General features: G+C 43.9%; 1 protein-coding gene across 3 annotated transcripts in view; it reads left to right on the plus strand.

Annotated features, from left to right (window-relative positions):
* Window positions 1-235: 235 nt before the first annotated feature.
* The window catches only part of actn1 (actinin, alpha 1), a 49,771-nt gene continuing 27,149 nt past the window's right edge, over window positions 236-22,857 (plus strand). For 2 of the 3 annotated variants that reach the window (XM_076107776.1, XM_076107774.1), the window contains exon 1: window positions 236-676. In XM_076107776.1, coding sequence (XP_075963891.1) covers window positions 566-676 — 111 coding nt within the window. In that variant the 5' untranslated portion in view covers window positions 236-565. The remainder of the gene's footprint in view (window positions 677-22,857) is intronic. The other variant, XM_076107775.1, reaches the window with a different exon arrangement.

Raw genomic sequence — 22,857 nt, forward strand, 5'->3', positions numbered from 1 at the left:
AACATTAACATTATTTTTCTTTTTGTTTGTTCTTAAAAACTTTAAGAGATTTACTTACACCGCGTAAGTAACGCGTTACAGTATCCTCGGATCAGCCTAAGCAGGCAGCCTTGGATATTAAGCCTGCGCACTGACAGCCGAACCAGCCAATCCACGCATGGAAGGCGGTTCATGTGCGCCCGCGCGGCGTCCAATCAGATCCCTCGGTCGGTTATCGCTTCCATTTGTCTGAAGCAAAGTTTTTGCGTCCGTCGCTCCTCTCCGCTAGAACCTGCTTACCCACCGCGGAGCACTGCTGCTGGGCGAAAACTAGAGCAGATAGAGAGAGAAAAGAGGCAGAGTTGGAGGGTGAGAGAGAGAGAGAGAGAGAAAGAGAGCGAGAGCGAGCGAGAGGCCGGGGGTGGACCGTTAATTTCATCCACACACCGTCTTGAATGCGTGGCGGAGAGTAGACCGAGCTGATATACCGCTGCAAAACATCTCCGCGCCGAGGACCGGGTGGACACAGCTTAAAACAGAAGCAGAGAGCGTCTATATATATATTATATTAAAGCTTTAGAGATACATGTATAACATGGAGCAGTATGATGATGACGAAATTGATTACATGCACCAGGAAGATGCCTGGGATCGGGATCTCCTCCTGGATCCTGCATGGGAGAAGCAGCAGAGAAAGGTGAGACTGACTTCCTTCTACCTCCGGTGTAAAGGTGCGGAAGTGCGGCTGTTGCTTGCGATGCTGATACTAACGATGGAGCTGATTAATATTATTATCGTACATTGATTACAAGTGATCACTTTGGCCGCAGATTGATGAGTTCAGAGGCAGCAAACCGGCTGGTTCTTAGCTTTAATGATTCAGGTCATTATCGCTTTGGAGATCACCTGTTGGGGTTTCTCAGCTACTTTTTATCTGGTGAGCTCAAAACTTTTTCTCGCCCCCAGATCTCGCACTCATATCCTGTGTAGCGTTATGAAATAGCCTGCAGCAGGAGGGACAGAGGAGAATAAAGGGGGGGGGGGAGGTGTAACAAAAAAAAGAGGGGGTCAGAAAAACGACTAAAAACTGGACTGGACGCCCACCTTTTCCAGCGCAACAGATGTCAGCCATGCGCTTGACTGCATATGGTGTGGGACTGGCCCCTCCTGTCATCTGGCTCATGATGCGACGTGGATTAGGCCATGCTTCGCAACCGGGGGATTGGAGTGTGTGTTTGGGTGTGTGGGGAGGGGGTTAAACCCACAATAACTTATTTTACGTCTCCTTTATTTGGCTGTTTTGGCGCATTTACGCGCGGAGTCTGCATACATGTTTAATGTGTGTTTTTAATTTGGGAGGTTGTTTGATGTATCATGGCTACAGTCTGGAGTTAGTTGATTCTTCTTTAATCTCTGAACATATTACCGCGTTCATTTCCCCCACTGGATGAATACCAGCTCCATAACCCGGCGCGCCAACGGGTCATCTTTATAACAAAGCGCTGAAGGACATCCATACATTGTCCTTTACGAGCCCAAATCACCTACACGCGTCCAACAGCTGCTGCTCTTTTTGTGTGTTTCCAGACAGAGTATGAATGGTCTGTTTCGAGAAAGGGGTGTTACTTTTTCCCCTCCCTTGCTCTCCAAACGTTTGTCCTGCGCTTTTGAAAAACAAAAAAAAAAAAACGGGGAAGAAAAGCGCTGTGGAATCTGAGTATGCGCTGCGGTTTGGGCTGGGCTTGCATGGGAGCAAGCGTGCCCAAAAATGGTAATAATCAGCCCCTCTCGCTGCCGTTGGAAAACTTCCCCCCCCCTACAAATTTCTCCCTTTGCTCTGCAAGCTCTCAGCTCCTAGTTTCCTGGATTATGTCATCGGCAGGCTGCTACCGGTCGAAGGCGAACTGAAAGGAAATAAAGGGAAAGGTATGCAGCGCTGATGTCAGGTGTGGACAGCAGGCTGGGCAGTGCCTTAAACTCTTCATGCTGTGAAGAGAAAAGTGTGCACGTGACACCTGATAGTTTAGCTCACACTTCCCCTCCAGCCTGGATCACAGACCTTCCATCATGAGTGAAATACTTTCCTCTGATGACCCCCTTTGATCTCACCATCCTGCAGAGAGCGGGGGATGTTTTATTCATGTTTCTCTCCACAGAGAGCAGCGATAAGTGTTTATGTTGAGATCTGACGAGACAACACATTCAGAGTCTGAGAGGGAAGACACACACACACACACACACACACACACACACAGCCACAGGGCCAGTGGAGCTCTACACACACACTCGTCCATATGCCTCCAAGCATCAGCAATCAGCTTCTTGCTGCTGATGAGCAGATGACCTAGAAGCCTTTTCATGTTTGCTGATTGTTTCCAATCAAGAGAAGCATAATTATCATGTAGATATTTTAAATTCTGACATGTTTAAATGAATCAACCAGCTTCTTTGAGGCGCTTCCTTAGAGTCGGTTGGTTCGGTTGGCTTCTGTGTGTGTTGCTTTACTTGTAGCCTTAAGACTATTAGGTTGTTTGTCAAGAAGCAACCAAATATTTGATCACCAAAGTAAACCTGTTTTAACCAAGAGATGAACTAGACTGTCAAAGAATGAAAATAATGGGGAAAAAAGAAACTAACCGAGAAGTACAAATTGCACAGGTGAGGACTTTTTGCTTGGCTCCATTTTGCAATTCACTTTGACGCACGCAACCCCGGCATGTCAGAGGGTGTTTCAAATATTTTTGGTGCAAGTCTTAACCTGACCCCCAGGCATAGAGGCGCTGGCATCCTCTTATCTTGGAATCTGAATGTCTTTGCAGATCCAGGTGTCTCAGGTACACTCCGCCAGATGTTATGTAAAGCTGCAGCTCACACATAGTTCCACCGAAACAAACAGGGGATTTTGTTTATGTATTAGTCACATCACACCTCTGTTAAACAAACACACACGTAGTCTCTATACATTTCTTTCTGTTTTCACAGCTGGAAGGTGGAGTTCAGGTGTTAGCTGCCGTGGCTAGTTTGTCCAGGTTTGTCCTTATAAGGATATATGCTGCAGCACCTTCGATCAGGCCCTGCCTGTGAACCTCCCACTTCCCATCACACCCCAGCCCCTGTGTTCCCAAACACTCCCAACACACACCCACATTCCCCTGCTCAGACTGTGCGAGTCAGGTCACAGATAAGATCCACTCGCTCCTCATCAGTCTGATCATTTGTTGTTTTTTTTCCCCAAAAAACTTTTTGTCCCCCTTTTCGTGCCTTTGAGTCTCAAATGAATCAGTTGTGACAGACGTGGTCCGGACCTCTTTTCTGAGTCTCTCTCTGACACACTAAGTGGAGAAAAAAAATAAAAAAGAAGCAAAATTATGAAATAACAGTCATTTTTCTTTTATTGGAAACCAATCAAGGTCTGGGCCAACGCCCAGCAGAAGTGTGCTGGTCAATACATTTCAAGGAATTGTGACGCAAGACTAGAGAAGGCTGTGCAGGAACTTGTGTTTTTGTGTGACCGATGAGCAGGAAGTGTCCACTAAGCGACTCCGTCATCAGCCTTGTCAACACTTAACACTCCCCACTTTGACTAATCAGCGCTCCCTTTGGGCGGGGCTGTCTCTGGCCGCATGCGTCCAAACTGAGCATCCTGAGTGACCGACATCTAAAGTGAGAAAATACCACTTACTGTATCTGCGTACATATTCATATCCAGGAAGGAAGACAAACTGTTCGGAACCTTTTAACGACTCAACGCATGAACGAGTGTGTGACGGCAGCTGTTTACTGAATTGCATAATAGGATGTGTAATGTCAGCTCCTGCCACCTCACAAAATGCTTCCCGTCATCAGATTCCTCTGTTCCCATGATGCACCTTGTGCAGCTCTCTCTTAACAAAAGAAGAAGAGCGTCACAGAGCGGCTTTGACAAAGCAGGGAATGTGGAAAGAGTGAATCTCCCCTCTGTCTCTCTCTCTCCCCTCTGTCTCTCTCTCTCCCCTCTGTCTCTCTCTCTCTCTGTCTCTCTCTGTGTGTCTCTCTCTCTGTGTCTCTCTCTCTCTCTGTCTGTCTCTCTCTGTGTCTCTCTCTCTCTCTCTGTGTCTCTCTCTCTCTCTGTCTGTGTCTCTCTCTCTCTCTGTCTGTCTCTCTCTGTGTCTCTCTCTCTCTCTCTCTCTGTGTCTCTCTCTCTCTCTGTCTGTCTCTCTCTGTGGCAGGTGGCTCTGCTCTCCACCCTGATAAAGGCGTTATGTGCTGAAATGTTGCTTCTTTTCACTACATAAAACATGAGCGTGCGGAAGAGTGTGTCACCCCCCCCCCCCCCCATTTTCAATGAACTGTCTGGCTGTTTTTTCATGTGATGTTTTCCATTATTATCTTGAGCCCTTTATTAAACTCACATTATTTATTTTAAGTCACTAAAATTGAATCTTGGACATGTATTGATGATACAAGCAGTTTGGTGATCTGCAGGTCATCAGTTCAGATCTCCTGGGAATGTTGAGAAAAATGTTTAATGCGGCAGAAAACGCTTCCTCTTCCCTAATTTGCTGAAAACCCCCCTGACAATATTCAGAGATGTTTCTATTTAATATTACGTATTAGAGTTACAGTTTTGAAAAGACATCCTCAGTTTTAAGAGTTTAAACAGTGAAAACTTGGTGGGTCTAAAAACCCAAGACTTTCACCCAGGAGACAGCTGTACGTGTCCCGTGTGAAACCCCAAAGTAAATGTTGACTTAATTGTCACATAGTTTGTTGCCTATGATCGCCCGTGTTGCTGGACATTTGTAGGAAAACGTATTCGGAATAACAAAATCATTTTTGGTGTGATATCGTAGAAACCTTCAGTACGAGTATATGTTGCTGGCTGTGACCTTATATTCAGCGTACAATGTCTAACTCTCGACAGGAGAGTGAATGAGCGTATTTAAAAAAAAAAAGTCAACGTATTCCTTTAAGGAAAAGTGAGAACGTGAAGCAGCCTTGTGTCTCAGATGCCTCCTCTGTCTGAGCAAGACGCTTCAGGGAAATGAGAAACTTTCTGTCTGTGTCTCGGCCGGAGACGACTCGGTATTCATTTCTCACTCCTAGTCATCTGTCAGGGCGGCTGATGTTGTCTGTGAAATAGTAAGAAGTAAGAAAACTGAAAGATATCTTAATAGAAGTCTCGAGTGCTGATAATCCGGTGTCCGCTCGCTGTCGTGGTTAACGCAGCCGGGCTATAAATCCCAACAGGAGCTCCCTGGCGAACCGATCGTCCTGCCCCGGTCACGCTGTCAGGGCCCCGTCTCGTTTGTCCTGATTGATGGGGTCACGGGCTGACACCACAGCTGAGAGGGCCCAGGAGCATCCAGCCATCCACTCGTCCCATCAGAGGAAGTTTTATGCTTGTGCTCACAGCTCAGCCAAGGGAGGGAGGGAGGGGGGGGGGGATTAGAGTTGGAGTCCAACGATTTGAAATTCAGCAATCGTACAATGAAGATGCAGATTGTCTTAAATCAGCATTTAGTTGACACCGTTGTGGACTTAGACTAGCTTATAAAAGTTTGTAATCAACGATAAATGTTCATGTTTTGGATGGAAATGTATTATTTTATTAAACATGGAAGCCAAGTAAACTTTAAAATGAAATAACACCAATCAGAACTGAGCATTTTAACATGATTAATTAAGGATAAGCCCATCATCAAGACTCAAATTTAATGGCTGATGAAAATGGGGTGACCGGAGCACTTGAACGGGTTTTCCTTGCTACATTGGTCCCAGTTGGGATTCGAACCTGAGTCCAGCTCACTTTTCGAACCACTTTTGCCCTCATCCTATCCCTTCTTCGTTTTCTGTCCGTCAATAATTCAACCCTGCCTGAACACGACCGGGGTTCCGATCGAGCACGTTTCATTACTAACCGAAACATCTTGTTATGTGAGTGAGAAGCTTTCAATCGGGAGGAAACCGTCTCTTTATAGCCTGAAGCTCCTGGCTTGATGTATGGAGTCCCAGAAGATACTGACCTGTGTCTAATGACTCTTACCTTACACGACTCCACATCTCGGAGAGGGATAATGTCCTCCGCTGAGGGTTTCTAGTTTGAGAGCTGGTGGCAGTGTTTACTCAAGAAAAGTCAATGGGAAGGCAGCTTAGGATTTCCCAAAACACTTATCCTACAGGTTGTTTTTCATCTTTAGCAATTCAATAGTCGAGTGCAACAAGTTTCACATCCATGACACAAGTTTCCATTCTTGTTCTCTTTGAATATTGGTAAACTGCATCTCCTCAGAGTTTTGCGCCACCACTCTTTTTTGGGTTTAAATACTTGTTTCAGTGCCAATGACTAAGAAAGCAAGTCCCAGCTGTAACCTTAATGTCCGGAGAGAGAAGGTTGAACTCCTCATCCATTCTCGGTCTGGAAAGCATTTTCCCGCTTAAGTTACAGTTCTGAATAGTTTCCCCTTCTATTTGTTTGGGGAAGGTGAAAGCTAATTCTTCCTCATCAAGCTGCACAAAGCATCTGTTTTTTTTCTTTTTTAGAATTCGCGGTTTGAAAAGTTCTTGCATAGCTTATTTTCTCAGGCTCGAGCTCCAAATTTAGAAACGTATACAGAAATCAGCTCCCAGTTATAGGTCATTAAAGCAGGCCAATAGTGCGATGAAATTTAGTTCGGGGTTTGGATACGTTTGACTGCGTTGCATCATCGTCTCATAATGAACAATTCATCCTGCACACGCTGGAGTTTTATATTTGCTTGGTGGCAGATTTGAGACTCCAGAAGGGGAGGTTTTTTTTGGATTCTACATCCACCATGGGATTTGGGGTCAAGGTGCATTTCCTGTGGAGCAAAGAGTGTTGTGCAAAAAAAAAAAAACCTGCTTAATAATGCTCGAACATATCTGGAACCGCTACACACTTATGGTCACATGTCTTCAATCGCATACGACCCAGAGGGGGTTTATAGACGGATCTGTCTGCATGTTCCCAAGGAATTTTCCTGCACCACATGGGAAGGATGTAGCCGGGTCTTTCCTCCGCTAATGCTATTAATCAAGCCACATGCATTCTCAAGTGCATGCGCTCGCTGCGAAGCCTCTCTTTAAAGCCGGAGGGGGGGCTCGCTCTGTAGTCGGAGGGTCTATGAACATGTGAGTGTATTAGCTCTAAGCCTCCTCACAGGAGCAGCTGCGGCGCGTCTCATGTAGGTTTGAGTAAACGGATACGGGCAGGCAACAGGCACACCTTTCCATTCAGTAGCTGTGTGGGTGGAGCTCCGAGGAGGGAGAGGGAGAGAGGAGAGGGAGAGAGGAGAGAGGAGAGGGGCGAGAGGAGAGGGGAGAGGGGGCAGTGAGTGGAAGAAGAGGTTCAGACAGAGGAGCTTTCAGGTCGCTGCACAAAGAGAGCGTGTTCAGGAGGCCATCCTTTGTCACGTTGTCAACCGGGAGTCAATAATTTATCATCACCGAGCTATCGAATGACTCTTTACTCTAAAGTTGCTTCAGGGTGTTTCTCTCCTGCAACATACCTGCTCTGTTAACAATGTAATCCATTACTCTTGCATATTAAAAGTAATGACATAACTTTACTAATAGCCCAGTCAACAGAAACTTAAGGCATCCATACCAGTCTGTCTGTTAGATATAAGGCTAAAACCAGCAGCTGCTTAGCTTAGCTTAAAGGAAACAGAGGAAAACAGCTAGCCTAAACAGCTAATTGTTATTTTTACACTGATTAAGCAAACAACATATAATGTATTATTTAGTGAACTTAAGAGATGCTAGTAGTTTGATTTACTTTTTTTAGTTACCTTTGGATAGAGGTATGCTAGCTGCTTCCATCCGTTTTCAGTCTTTATGCTAAGCTAAGCTAACCTGCTGCTGGCTGCGGCTTCATATTCAACGAACAGATATGAGAGTGTTGTTGTTTTTATTATCTAAATCTCTGAGAGAAAGCAATTAAGCCCATTTCCCAAACATCAAAGGAAAAAGAAAACAAGACATTATGTTTCAACAAGAAGTGATGCCAACGTTTGGACATATTTATTTAGTGTCCGTCAGCGAGAGAGGACTTTTTTTAAAGTGGAAATCTGTGAGATCAAAATCCAAACAGTTTCTTGTATTTTCTCTTGATGAAGTTTGACTTCTCTTTGCCGTGGTGGTCGTCACCGCTCACACTAATTACCCAGCTCTTCTTCTGCTGTTTATCCAAAATCAGCCGCTGCTTATGCCGGAAACTTATCAATGCATCACTTCCCATGCGGCGCAGGAGTTCTTCCCCCTCCTCCGGACGAGTTAAGTCGACTCTTGGAGAGTGGAACTGTGAGAGCTTTCATGACACAGACTAAGTGGAGCTTAAAACGCTGTTATGTTATGTAAATTAGTGAAAAACATTAAGACCTGTTAAAACAAAAGTACTAAAAATGTTTCCTATGCCAGAGATTGTTCCTCTCTCATCAGTTTCCCCCCCACTCTTACCTTTCTTTTTGCTCTTTCTCTCCGTCTCTCTGCCCCCCGTCTGCCCAATGTGACTGAGTGGGCGGCGATGGATGTAAGGAAAAAGTGTTTTCCTTGCTTCAGCGTTGAAATCTCCCTCCAGCCTTATTAGGAAGCCGCCCGTCTTCCACTGCGCACAGTGTGGTGCGTCACTATTATTTGCTCAGTGTGTAATAAATAGGTAATTGCAGCATTTGAACAATAAAGACAGGATGGTTCTTGGGGTTTTTATTTAAACTGCAGGCAATTAAGTCTAATTCAGAGGGAGTTAAATTCAATGTGGTGAATCAGCTTCCTAGGTGGCCTATATTGCAGGCGAGGAGTGAGTAGAAGGACGATTAAAGCCACAGAGTGCACAGAAAGGAGATGCAGCCAAATGAATGATGATAATGTTGGAAATAGATCAATTTGTGTTGGTGAGTCCTTGAGTCCTTGTGTTCGGATGGACTCCGAGGCCAGAGGCTATTTGTTCTGCTGCACTCTTCCACTTTTCTAAAGTGGGACAAGTATTGAACGTCTGACTTTCAATCAGAGGCTGCTATCGATCGCCCGATTCCGTCTGCGCTCATGATCAGTTGGAGTCTGACTCCCTGAAGGCAAGTTGCATCGCGTGCCAATGGCTCCGTGCTGTTTGTGAGACGGTCCGCACAGTTCAACTCTGCAGAAGATGCTGACCTACATCTCTTTTCCTTTGCACTACTTTGTTTCATAGCTGCAGGATTAGTCAGCACGCTCCCGACGTCACTTGATTTGCGACGGTAAACAACAGCGTGAAGTGCTCGTGGCAGATCTCGTTACAAGTTGTAACAGACACCTCCCCTCGGACCGCCCCCAGCCCTGGTAACCCGGCACAAGGTGCAGAGGCGGCCTGCTGCTTGTTGTGGTGGAGAGCCCTTGGCAGAGCGGCGGGGTGGCCGAGTGGTTTGAGCTGTGTGAAGTGCTGGCAGGTGCTGCAGCTGGTGGACGGACACAAACTGGTGGGGTACAAACTGCAGCAATGCCAAAGCAGCCGGTTTAGCCGCTCGTTTGTAGCTGTGGTTCACTCAGAAAGGCTGCGATGAGCTCGACAGAGAGCTCTTCTTCTTCGATTCTTCATGACTTTGCCCAAGAGCTTCCTTCTCGCAAGTCTTAATTACAACCTCTGTGACCTTCCACTGAGCCAGCCCAGAGAAGCCAGAGAACAAACACAGATGCCTGCAAGATTTTTCTTCGCACAGCACAAAATACAGTTCCCCTTTCACAACCTTAAAAGTTATGTCACTATGTAGCTCAGATCATATTTGGGTGAAGCTGCAACTGTGCACCTTCGACACCCTGCAACATGGTCTCTATTGTTGATTAGCATGAATATTGGAATATTCCACTTACCTAAAATAGTCCAAGCTGCACAGGGTTTCCCCAAGGAAGCGGTCCAGCTGAGGTGGTTCTTCTTTCAGAAGAAAAGAAGTAATGTGCTGCTCCGACTAATTACTGCAACACAAACATTAGATCCATCGATCATTCATTCGCAGAGCTGAACTTGGACAGATCCTCCAGCATCTCTTCTCAATATCAATGTAAATGATGCTTTAAACAATGGTCTCGCCCATTAAATGGCCTTTGCTGTGTGAAAAAGCACCGCTGCTTGTTTTCCTTGAAAACGTTACTCCTGAATGTGATGGCACTCTAAAATATATTGAGACTCTGCATGAATCAGTTTGCACAAAAGCAACATACGATCATTTCTTCGTCAGAGTTTGATCTCTGCATCTAGACCATATTTCTAGAAGCAGAACAGCTTTTTGCTGCACTTTAACCAATCGGTTAGCAAATGCTGATTCAGGAGTTATTTTTCTATATTATTTTTCTATTTTTGGCTACAATTGTCTTTTCAAAGTGACTTTTGTGATCAGGTGCGCCAGATCAGAACTCAGCTGTGTCTTCATGTGTGTCCACACTTCAGTTTAACCTGATCGGATAGTGATCGGATATATTTTGGTGTCAAAGAAGTGGCTGTAAAACGGCAGATAAATACATTTAATTTCCTTTCGATTTTTCACAATAAAAGCCCCCCGTTATTTGTTAGGCTTAATTTCCTTCCTGCAGTATTGGTGTCTTATGGTATATTTCGTATTAGTATACTTGTTTTATTGAAGAATAGCCGCTAACAAAACTTCGCTAACTCGTTGATGAACATATTTATTTTCCTTTAAATTCTTCACCGTTTTTTTATTTTTTAAAAATGCTTTTATTGAATTAATGAAGCAGCTAAATCAGGAAATGTTGCGTTTTTTCATCAGCAGTCTAACACAACTCAGACAGTGGATCTCTAGAACAACCTCTACAGCTGTGTCGATCTTATCAATCTCATCCACGTTTGATTGTCACCACTCTTTGTGGATGCAGCTAGATACATAGCGGACTGTAGAAATATAGCATCCCTATTCTTAATCCTGCATACAAGGCTCTGATTGGTCTACTGTTTCTCTGTGTGTTGATATGGCCAGTGGTGTTGGGCATAGAGCATATGTAGTGACTCATTCAGTGTATTTCCAGTTCTCTTGCAGATCCTTTTTTTTTCTAGCAGGAAGTAGGAACACCATGATAATTCTGTGAAACTAATTTCACGTTGAGGTCAGAGGAAGTAAAATGGCCACGGTACCTCGTGATGAAGGTTTCAGTTGATGTGACACCTAGATGCTCGTCTCTCCTGAAAACCGACTTTCATGCGACGTTTATTTGCTGAACTGAAAATGTTACCGCTTCTCTCTTTGACTCGCATGTGGAACTGATGATCGGGAAGATGAATTTTTTTTGGTGTTTGGATCTCCACGTATAAGCAACTCTGAGGCCAAAGCAACAATCCCCAAAAGGTGCTCAGCTCACACGGGCTTACAAGGCACGGCAGACATAACGAGCTGGAGCAACAACATAATGATAGAGAGGGAGAACGAATACAATACACCTCCTCAAGAAAAGTCCAACAATGTCAACGCAAATATGAAAAACAATCCATTTTCTACATTTGAGCTAGAAAACATAGCTTAGGCACATAAAACGCCCTCCTACGCTGATGGTAACCATTTAACACAAACTGATGTGAAACACTTTGTCTGTAAACAGACTGCCAGAGACGAGATACCACATCTAAACTGGGCACCAACAGACCTCTGTGTTCTGGTCAGAATATAGAATGAGCTCCACCTTTTTAGCAGCTTCAACATTAAAGAAATGAACACATTAATTCATCAGTTATTATAATAAAATATGCATTCATCTGAAATGGGCCTTTCTGCGTCTGTTTTGACGGCAATTATTTTACTGAAGGAAGATTTGAATGCAGGATTTTACTTAGTATTTTCTTTTTTACACTTTTACTTCAGTAAAAGGTCCGAGTACTTGGATATAGAAAACGTAGAATATCTTTTCAGTAAGTTTATGGACACCATCAGAATTAATTATCTTTTTCCATGATACAGGAAGTGTATTTGTTTTTAACAGAAAATATTGCTTCTGTGCTCCTGATAATGTCTATCCTGGTGGATGGAAATGTAGCACATGCGTTAACAGTTGGTACACTCGGTGTGTAAATGTGTTGAAAGCGTGCTTTGTTCCAGGGCAGCGTCGCTCCTCCCAGCTCAGCATTTCTCTTGAGTCAGGTGACGGTCAGCAGTGAAAAAACGCTGCTCCGGCACAACGCGGCACCTCGACCGGGCCGCACACTTCCCATCACACGACCACTGTGGGCAAACCGAGCTGGCGCTGACTCATGACTACTGTGTTATGACTCGGGTGAATATGCCACTGTACTTCCCATCATACTGTTTAGATTGGCATCTGACTGTTTCATGACTCAGGAGTTACGGCTCTGCTGAGTCGCTTTATTCCAGTTAAGGGAAAAAATAAATTCCTTTTCTCTTTGTTTTGTGCAGATCCATCTGTCCATCTTTTTAAATAAGGTTCTGTTGTAAAGTTTCATTTATTACATCTAATAAACAACTTTCTAATCGACGTGCTGTCTTTAGAATTTACTTTACTTGATTTCCCTTGCAGCCAACAATCTACATTGGGCTGATAATATTGAAGTAGAACTTCAGGTCTATATAGTGCTCCATGTTTGTTAAGGACCATAAAGCCGAGCTGGAGCGTCGGTTTGGACACTTGCAGTACAGAGAACAGGGCTCTCTACAGACTGGCCTTTGTGCAGCGGGACACTCGCACTTTAAACCGGGGAGATACATGCTCACACTGGACTTTTAAATGACTTGTTCCTTGATGCCTGGGCTCTATTTGAATAATATCTGCACATGGATTTGCATCCACTTTGTGTGTTGTGAGATCAGCAGAAGTGCTTCATCTTCTTATTAACCTGTGTCATGTTCAGTTAGACATTTGCCACCAAATAAGGAAGCTTAACGGAGGAGATAAAACATGCTGAAGCTTGAAAATCCTCAGATGTGAGAAAAATAAAATGAAGAGTACTTTGTTTTCAGTGGTGGTGGATTCCTTGAAATGAAGTAATACAATGTAAAAAGTATTATCAAAATGTACTCGCAGCTAACGATGCTAACAGCGCTAACGGTGCAAACAGTGCTGACAGAGCTAACAGTGTTTTCCTGAGGGGGAACTGGAGGTTTGTGCTACTGTGTCCGCGCCGCCGCCGCCGCCGTGAGCGGAGACGGCGTTATTGGGTGTAACATTACTGTATGAGAGCCGTTACATACAAAACAAACAGTATGATCAGTTTAAAATATATGATTCATTATAATAGATTTAGGACAGTAAAGTAATATTTGCTTCAGTTAATCCATCAATAATATAATCTATAATAATATAACACTCTAAAAGGGGCTATTATGCATAACATGTACTTTAAATATTTAAGTAAATGTATTTAGTTACACACACAAGTCGAAATACCACAAACACATCCTTTTGAAAACCCAAACACGATGGATATTTGAATCAGCGGCCGTTTCAGAATGCTTTTAGTAACATTACTTGAACTACAGATCCTTGACTTCCACCAAACCCTCCCTTGAAAGTCGTTGAATTAAGCTCCGGGCGAGCTCTCACCGTCACAGACGTTTTCGTGGTAGTAAACTTGTGATGCGTGGGGTGTGTGTGTGTGTGAGAGCGCTTGGGGAGCCGTGTTCGTGGGTTTTTAAGAGCCAAGCTGTTTGTTTGCGGGTCTCTGGGCTTGTGTTGGTTGTCATAGCAACCGCCCAGTGTTGGGTGCTCTGCGGCATTTTCACAGACGAGCCGCTCTTTGTCAAATGAACTCTGCTGAGGAAAGAGCTACTACCACTCTTTGACTTCTCATTGCAACACACACACACACGCATGAATATGCATCAAGGCCACGAGAGAGTAAATATCAGTGCACTGATAACAATGGCTGCTATTCTTTGTCAATCTGCACTTTTTGGCCGTCTCGCATGCTCCGTCAGCACGAGCTCCAACTGTGGAGTGTGTGTCTGCATGCACGTGTGCAAGTGCACGTGATGGAAGTGTATTTGCTGCATGCAGACAAGCTGTATGTGTGTGTCTGTGTTAGCATATTTTATTCTCTGTGTTCACACTCCGGGGTGCATTTTCTTCCACACACTCGCCCTCGTGTGTGTGTGTGTGTGTGTGTGTGTGTGTGTGTGTGTGTGTGTGTGTGTGTGTGCGCTGAAGCAGCAGCAGCAGCCAAGGCGATAGATAAGTGTAATGGGATGGCTGTGCTGAGTCGGCAGTTTGCAGTAACAGCCTGTTTGAGTGCCTAGTTGGGTGGATGCTGCACCTGAGAGACTGTCGCACTTCATCATAACTGCAAGCTGGAGGAAAGAACGCTTCCACTTCTCTGGTGGGACTGTGTGTGGGTGTGGGGTGTCTGGTCTGAACTGAGATGAGGGCAACAACAATGCAAGAAAGAAAACAATATCAACAGCTTCATCAATTCAGCCATTTTTTTTTTGTGAATGAAATTGAAAATTCTAGATATTTTGTTTCCAATTTGATTAATATTAAATGTCGAGTCGGTGTGACATATTTGCTGTAGTTGGAAACCTTGAGATCGTCACTACAAATTCAAATTAAAGTCCTATGAGTTTGAAAAGTCCTTGAGTTGTTTACAGGGCCGCCAAAAAGTTCTGCGAGGTTCAGTAATTAATGAAGCATCTTACGACCCGTAAATACTGTAGAAAAGCTTGGTCACCTCTTTAGGCTTGTGTTCTTTCTTTTCTTTACAGTTACTTCCTGTTTTTAATGCTGATGCTTTGAGCAGTTTGTCAGAATTTGTTGAATTTTAAAAAAGGGTTGAAACTCGCTAATATAAACTAAAGTTTAAAAAAGTATATTTTTGTTTCATATCGACATGAATATCTAGAAAGTTCATCCAAATTCGTGGTGGAAACTGAGAGAAACATAAAAGCGAGTGAGACGTCCAGCTGAGCAACTCTGAATAAGGTGAGCCATAATTACACTGACGGTGTCAGTTCAACAAACCCGACCAGCTGCAGTGAGCCAGTACAACGGTCCGTCCTCCTCTGTATACACACACACACACACACACACACACACACACACACACACACACACACACACACACTAACACATTGGCCTGGCAGCCTCTTCTACTGTTTTTGGAGCCAGAGAAGTGTGTGTGTGTGTGTGTGTGGTCAGGCTGTACTCTCCAGTGAGCTTTAGAGGAAGGAGACGGAGGGGGATGAACAATGACCTTTGACCCTTTCAGCGCACTCCCCTTGCTAGTTGGCAGGTCCTCAGACTCCTGTCCTTCCTGTGAGAGAGAGACACAGAGAGAGAAAGAGAGACACACACACATAGGGACAGAGACACAGAGAAAGACACACAGACAGACTCCTGTCCTTCCTGTGAGAGAGAGACACACACGGAGAGAGAGACAGACAGAGAGAGAGAGACACACACACACACAGAGGGACAGAGACACAGACAGAGATAGAGAGACAGACACAGAGGGAGAGAGAGAGACATTTCCCCTTCATCCCTCCAGCAGGTTGAGGAGGCAGAAAGGTCACATTGTTGTGTCCATGACTCACTCTGAGCAGGATGGATGGAGCGGTGGTGTGCTGTTCGGGCTCGAGGTGTAAGCCTCTACATGTTGGGTTGTCTCCATGGCCTGTCTCAGGGCCACACGTTTATTCCCCCAAAAATACCATTGAAAAAAATCGAATATTCTGGTTTATTGCAACATCGGCCATCATTTTTCATCGCTTATGAAAATATTGAATGACAACTAACTCCATCAGGGCAGGAAACATGAGCGGCGAAACGATCCGGCCGGTTGTAAACAAGCCGGTGTGTAGGCAGATTATCTAAACCACTTTATTTTGAGGTAAACTGAAAGCAAAAAGCATATTTATTACAGATGGTGATGTGGTGGGTTTAATCTTAGTATTGCTGATAGGAGTGATGGCTGAAAATACAAAAATAAGTGGGTATACAATGCATTATTTCTGTCCGCTGTGAGCCACCGTAGGAGGTGATTCGTAGAAGACTCATACCATTGTTTCAGCAACGCATCAGTTTGTGGTCGAAAAAGAAAAAGCATGCGCAGCCAAATGGCAGTTTTGCGCCCTGTTGTTACCCGTTTTATGTGACGCTATATTATGATTTAGTCTCGGTCAGAAAATTGCACGACAAAACTCATTTGCGTCCTCACGAAACAGGCGATGGAAACATGGTGACGTAGTGACGACTTTTGCTCTCTTTCGCTTAACCAGACTATTAGACAACATTGTTAATTCAAGAAGCATATTTGTACCATCTCATGACTGACTGCAGTCCGTGCCACATCGCTCTTCAACTCCTGCACAACAGAGTTTCATGAAATCGGATGGTTCTCCGTTCGGCTCAAAAGTCAGTTCTGTTGAGACGGTTTGCAGTCGATTGCTCAGAATCACATGTCAGAGTTCACAGAAATAAGTGCTTATTTGCAAATAAAAAGTGCAAATATATGATATATAAGCTTAATAACGCTCAGATAATGCTGGGAAAACACTGCCTCAGAAATATCTATTATGTACAGTAGTTATGCCCTCTCAGACTTTGCATCATGCCTCTTTGCTCTCTCGCCTCCCACTCAACTGCTGATGTGGAATTTGCGTTTGGAGTCTCTCTGCTTGCCAGATGCACGGAGCCCCAGCACAGCGGTCTGCAGAGCATCCAGACAGCAGCTCACGTCCGCTCCGTCCACCGAAGGAAGCAGAATCCTCTTCTCTTCAGTCCGCCAGACTTTCAGTTTCAATTCTGATTCCCCCTCTCGGTTCTTTTTCTGGATGACAGTTTTTATTTTAGGATGTTACACATATCTACATCAGCTGTCACTGCTGTCAGAAATGCGAGCATCAACACATCTTCTTTTTTTTTTTTTCAACACCTGCACTTTTCTAGCTTGTTTTGAAAGTTTTTGTTTATGTTTATGTACCAAGTTGAGGCGTCACAAATCAAGTTATTCTGTTTCTGGCTCAGTGACGTTGCGGTAGGCGAACTTTAAGATTTACTTATTGTCATGGCAACACTGACAAACTCCAGATGACGAGTGGTATGTAGGTTGGACGCGTTGGATTACAAATGTGTATTCTGTGCTGCTTGGTTACAATTCTTCATATTTGTGCAGGTCTAAAGAGGCGGATTTTTGTTTTAGTGCGACTTCCAGGACTGTCTAAATATACCACCTGTCTATATACCAGCAAAGGGGGGGTCAACTAAAAGTAGGTGGTTCAGCACAGATAATAAGCTACAATAGCTTCCTCCATTGTAGAGACTCCTGCTCTCCATTCCCTTAAAAGTCAGCACTCCCAAGACGGCTTGCTATTGGTCAAGAGTGCAAATTTGTGTCGCATTTATCGCAAAAGATTTCTGCAAATACTTCCACGAGTAAATCCACAGATTGATTTTTATGGAAATATGTTGATTTTTTGCTGCATCATTTTTGCTGTTTTGAATGCTGGCATGACTACTGGCTACAGATCAAATCTCCAGAACAGTCTGGAAAGTCTTGGCAAGAATAAATGCCTGTATTGTTTACCATTGACGCCCATGAGCAAGGCATGCACAGCTCCCCCCTCCCTCCAGGAGGGCCATTTTATATCATCAACGCGATGCCCACGATCCATCACACATCAGGAAATCATCTGGGAGTCTGAGAGGGAGGAAGGTGCCGTAGCTGTTAGCAGCTCTGTTTTCCTGGCACCACAGAACTCTTTCCACCAGCACTTTTTCTGGCCCCCACGATCCCGAGTGAGACGAAGGCAGCCGAGATAGACTTAACAGCCGAGAAACGACAATCTCAGAGGCCCGTTTCCCTCATCAACTCATCCAGACAAGTTTTCAACCTTGCTCGAGCTGTGTGCGGCGTTAGGATTTCATGTTGTGGATTTGATTAAAGAGAAATGTTGTTTTTTTCCTCTTCAACCTCTGGAAAGATGTAGACGTTTTTCTTGCAATATATCTGCCTGTTTGTGGGGTTGCACCGGGACATGAGAGGTCCTCCGGTACCCTGAGCTGGAGACTCGGGCTGGAGAAACTGGCCGCGGTGTTGAAAACCGCCTTCCTGTGTCGGACGCTCTGCCAGCAGTATCTGCTTTTCCTCTCGGCCTTAGACTTGTCGGCCTGCCCGTGTGTTCGGATATGGCAGGGACTCGCACTCATGAGCTGGCTTGTTTCAGTTAAAGGATTGTACTAATATGGACCTGGCAGAGAAGGAGGAAATATTTTCCGAGCTGAGGTTGATTAATGGAGTGGGGAGGCTGGGAGCTGAGTGAGAGGTGGGGGAAAGGAACAGGAGAGTTTTAACAGAAGAAAACTGTATGTGATGGGTTTAAGGCTCCTTTTACGTGTCAGGAAGCTGTTTTCATTATCAGAATTTATTCAGATTAGGTGGTTCAGTACATGCAGAGAAAGTTTACTTTACCTATTTTTAATCTGTGTAATAACTTGTGCCGACAGTCAATGTTTAATTTCACGATTAGTTCACTTTCTAGCTATATCTTGGGTGTCACATGTCATGGTGGTTAAGATCAAGTTCAAATTTCAAAAACAAGCTGCTTTCCATTTAAAACAGAAAATCTAGAATATATGATACAAAATAACATATAAATATTAAGTTAACAGTGTATAAAAGATGTCACTGACATATAAGCTTAGTCGCCATTGTATTATCCACAGCACTATTAGTACTTCTGGTATGTGCAAAGCTGACAATCAAATCAACCTAGCAGCATCTCTAAATATCACTAATGAACATTTCATAAGTTGTTTGTTCAATTTGTACAAAAACAACGTGTTTGTGTGCAAGTTTTTAAGTTAAGATAACTGACTGCTGGCTCTAACTTCATATTCAGCACACAGACATGGGTGGTGATGGGTGGTATCTCATCGAACTCTGCAAGAAAATGAATAAGTGTATTTCCCGCAAAATGTTGAACTATTCTGTTAACTATATTGATAATTAAATAATGCCAAACAACCACAAGTTTCAGCTTCTCAAATGTTAAGACTTCTTGTGTTTTATATAATTGCATATTAAATATTTGGGTTTTGGACTCCATCACCTTGGCCTCTGGAACATTGTGATGGGAATTTGATAAACTAAATGGTATAATGATAATGTGTTAATAAATACATTATGGCAGTCTGACAAACCTGTCCATAGAAATGCAGTAAAACCCACTCGTTGTCTCTTCAGGTAGTTTGTTTGCTGAGCTTTGCGTCCGGTAGTTGCCATGGGAGAAATGCTGCCATAATGACGCTGACTGGCAACTTTCCCTAAACTTGATGCAGAGCAGATTCCTCTGCCTCTTGACCCCCGTTGTTTTTACAGCCCGCCTCGGCTCTGGGAGGCTGAGACGAGTGAAGGAGGAGGCAGACGAGAGCAGAGGAGAGCAGAGGGGCTCTCAACATTTACGACCCTCCGGCTCCTCCCGCAGACAGTCAGTCAGTCAGTCAGTCGTGCTTTCACTTTGCTCCGTTACGAGACGTGTTGTCCTGAAGCCGAAACAGACTGTGTTTACGTCACAGCTATGAGAATGATTCTCACTGGCACGTTGTTGATGAGCAGGAACTGGTCTCCGGGACTCTAGAGCAGACATTTTAACAGCTTACAGAGATTCACAGCACATACGGCTCAGACACAAATTTGTACGCGGAGAACACGATCACATAGAGTTCACAGGGATCGTACGGCACACACTACACACAGTAAAGTACTGTATTTATACAACAAAGAGTCTGTAAGCTGCTCTGATGCTTTCGAAAACACTTGCACACTATCAAACAGCTGTTCGTGATGTGCATCACATCCTGGCGTCTGTTTTGCTGTTTTAAAACTGGGTTCCATTCTTTTATAGTTGATCCAAGACAATATGTAAACGTTTAGTGGCAGTCCCCTTAAGAGCGGTTACGAAACCCGCCATTTTGCACCCACCTTTGAACACTTATACAGACAGAAATCTATTGAAAAAGAGGCAGAGAGATGGATTTCTCCGCCAACAGCAGCAATGCAGCTTCGAGACAACTTGGAAAAACACTCACTTGTGCTCTATAGGGGAGTCCTTTTATATCGCTAATACAAACCCACAATACTCACTTAATGCTGATTAAATATCAACATCTGCATCTGACACATTGAACAGCTGTAGACTTTTTAATCCGACACACCTTCTTCATCCAAATAGAGGAGGAGGTCCTGGTTCCAAGAGTTTATAAACTTAAATTATTGATATGATATGAATGGAAGTTTAATTGGGAGGTTCGAGATCCGCTAGAGAGAAGACGTTTCACTCTGTTGGAGTTATTGGAACTACAAACACAATTCCAAAATTGTACAGAAGTAGATAATCTGTCCGATTTAAGATAATAAACATCTTAAATGCAATAATTCTCACAGGTGATCGTTACTTACACTTTATCTGATGATACTGTTAGAGCAAATGATGACAAAGCTTCACTACATCTTTGTGATGATGCTACACATCTTGCCACCTCCTTTGGCGATAACTACTTTGGCCCTGCACACACAGGGAAAACCCAACGGCAGCAGCTTAATTGGAGCGATGGCAACCGATGACAACACAACTCGGGCGTTTTTCTCTGGTAGCTCCTTCAGCCGTTCATCACAACAATTATGTTGTGCTGAGTTACAAAGGCAAACTAGAGTCATGTGTAAAAGACTTGCCCAGTGGTCCTGTCGTCACTGTCCTTGTCCATCCCAAGCTAGTCATTAGCTAATGCTAAAAATATATTGCAAGTCGGTATTCCAGACTTCTGGTTTAAGTGTGTCCCAGTGCAGCTGCTCGGGAAAGCAGCAAGAAGACCAAACCATCTTTAAACTAACAATCCTGTGGGACCATATTTCTCATGCAAGTAGGCATCGCCTCAAAATGTAACACCTACCATGATTAACAATAAGAGTTTTTAAAGTAATTTTATGATCTTGAATTCAAAAAAATCAAATATAAGACATTTTAGGGATTTGCAAGAGCCCTGTTAAAAGAGACAAGAGGAGTAGGCTGTAGTACAGCGTGCTCCATGAGTTGGTTGAAAACGCATATTTTTTTTGTTTTTGTTTCCAGACAGAAGACTTGTTTTAAAACAAGTAGCCTGTAAAAAGATATTAAATATGGACTTCATGGCTACATGCGTGATAACATGCTAAAAGAATGAGGCTAAAGATGCATGTGCCAGACAAAAAGTCCTCTCCAGTCAATTATTCACGCAGAAATATCGGAAATAAAAACAGCATTTTATTTATCATAGGTTTGATAATGAAATACTGTTGGATCAGACAATTAAGTTGTTCTAACACTGTTTGGCAACTTTAGTGTAAGTCGTTTGGTTGTATTTTTGCACAGTATGTTTTCACCTTTAACCTTATTAAACAAAAGGCTTTTAGGAAGAGGACTAACCAATGTGTTTGGCATATTTAACTCTACTTGGGGTAACTTTGCTGGCATGAAAGTTAACTTCCCCAAATCAGATAAAAGAACCTAAAACTCTTTTTTTAATTTTTTTTATATATTCACACTTTTTTGCACAAAATGTCTAGATTTCTAGATTTAGTGAGATTAGACTGCTCATGCATTAATCTGCCGCTGCAACCAGTGGACCGGTAACTCAGCGTTGTGACCTGCCAAGAGCCCCAGAACACCTGAAGGGCCTGTGAGTGTTGACCAAAACACAGCCAGTGGGTCATGTGACGGTGCAGGTGGCTGCCAGCCTGCACTGTGAGCTGCTGTGCTGCCAAACTCCACAGTGACCCAGAGAGTCGGAGGAACTTGCAGGAGGGCCGGCTAATTCTTGTCAGGAGGAGGCCTGTCGCCCAGCCCCAGAGCAGCCAAACTTACCCTCCTTCCAGCACATTTAACAAGCTAACATTCCTTCTGTGAACTTTTAGTCGTTTTCACAACTGTGCTATTTATGGGTTGACTCAAAGCCTTTTTATCTTTTTCAGCTGTCTGGTCCTGTTGAGGCTTCACTAAGCAGGAGTTTTAAGTAAAAATGTGCTCATTTTATCTACTTAAAACACTATTGTATTACAGCGTCTCTTTGGCTGTGTGCGTTTTACTGATTACGTGTTAACAGGATATCAGTATATTAAAGGTCAGTTACCCCTTGCTGCCATTTGCAAAACTCCCTACCAGCACTTTGAGTTCCTCTTCTGTCATTCCTTGCAGGTGTTTGTGTTAAGTTAAGTGGTGGGAAAGTGAACCATAAAAGGGAAGGGAAAGAAAAGGGGCTGACACGTGTCAAAAAATGACATCCTGGATAACAAAAAAAAAAACCTTCAACATTGTGAGAATGTGAACCTGCAGAGCCAGCAAACATCCTTAACGTAACACTTTGATTAAATTATAGAGTACCCACGTTAGCTGCTGACACCACAGCCCTGCCTCAACAGTTTAAAACGGTTGGCAAGCCTCTAGTCTATTGATTAGGATTAAATGAAATATCTTAGTGCTTGTTGGAGCTTGACTTAAATCATGACTGAACTCGGAGGAATACAGTATCTTATAGTCTGCGGGCGTGTGTCTGCCCGTTGCACAGAAATCCTCAGAGCTGGTCTTTTCCTGTCAGTTCTACCCTTGGAGATAAAACAACATATAATCTGCGCTTCTCCCTCCACATCTTTCACAGTATCCTTTGGCTTTTTCATTGGCTGAAACTCCCACCGCATGCCAGCAAACTCGCACACATCTGAAAAACCGGCTCTCGAGTTTATTGATAGCCGTGTAAACCTCACGCCACTCCATTCTCAGAGTGATCTCATCGCGGAAGTTCCACGAGTGCTCCAAACCAGCTCACCAGTGACTTTTAAATGGCTTTTGTTCCCTCGTCCGTTGAAGGCAGGCCAGCGAAGGACAGTGCAGGCTTTCATAAACGCCTGGCTCTGCTCCTGCAGGT

Source organism: Anarhichas minor, unplaced genomic scaffold (assembly GCF_050575085.1).
Source record: "Anarhichas minor isolate MPS153535 unplaced genomic scaffold, ASM5057508v1 ptg000040l, whole genome shotgun sequence".
NCBI lineage: Eukaryota > Metazoa > Chordata > Actinopteri > Perciformes > Anarhichadidae > Anarhichas > Anarhichas minor.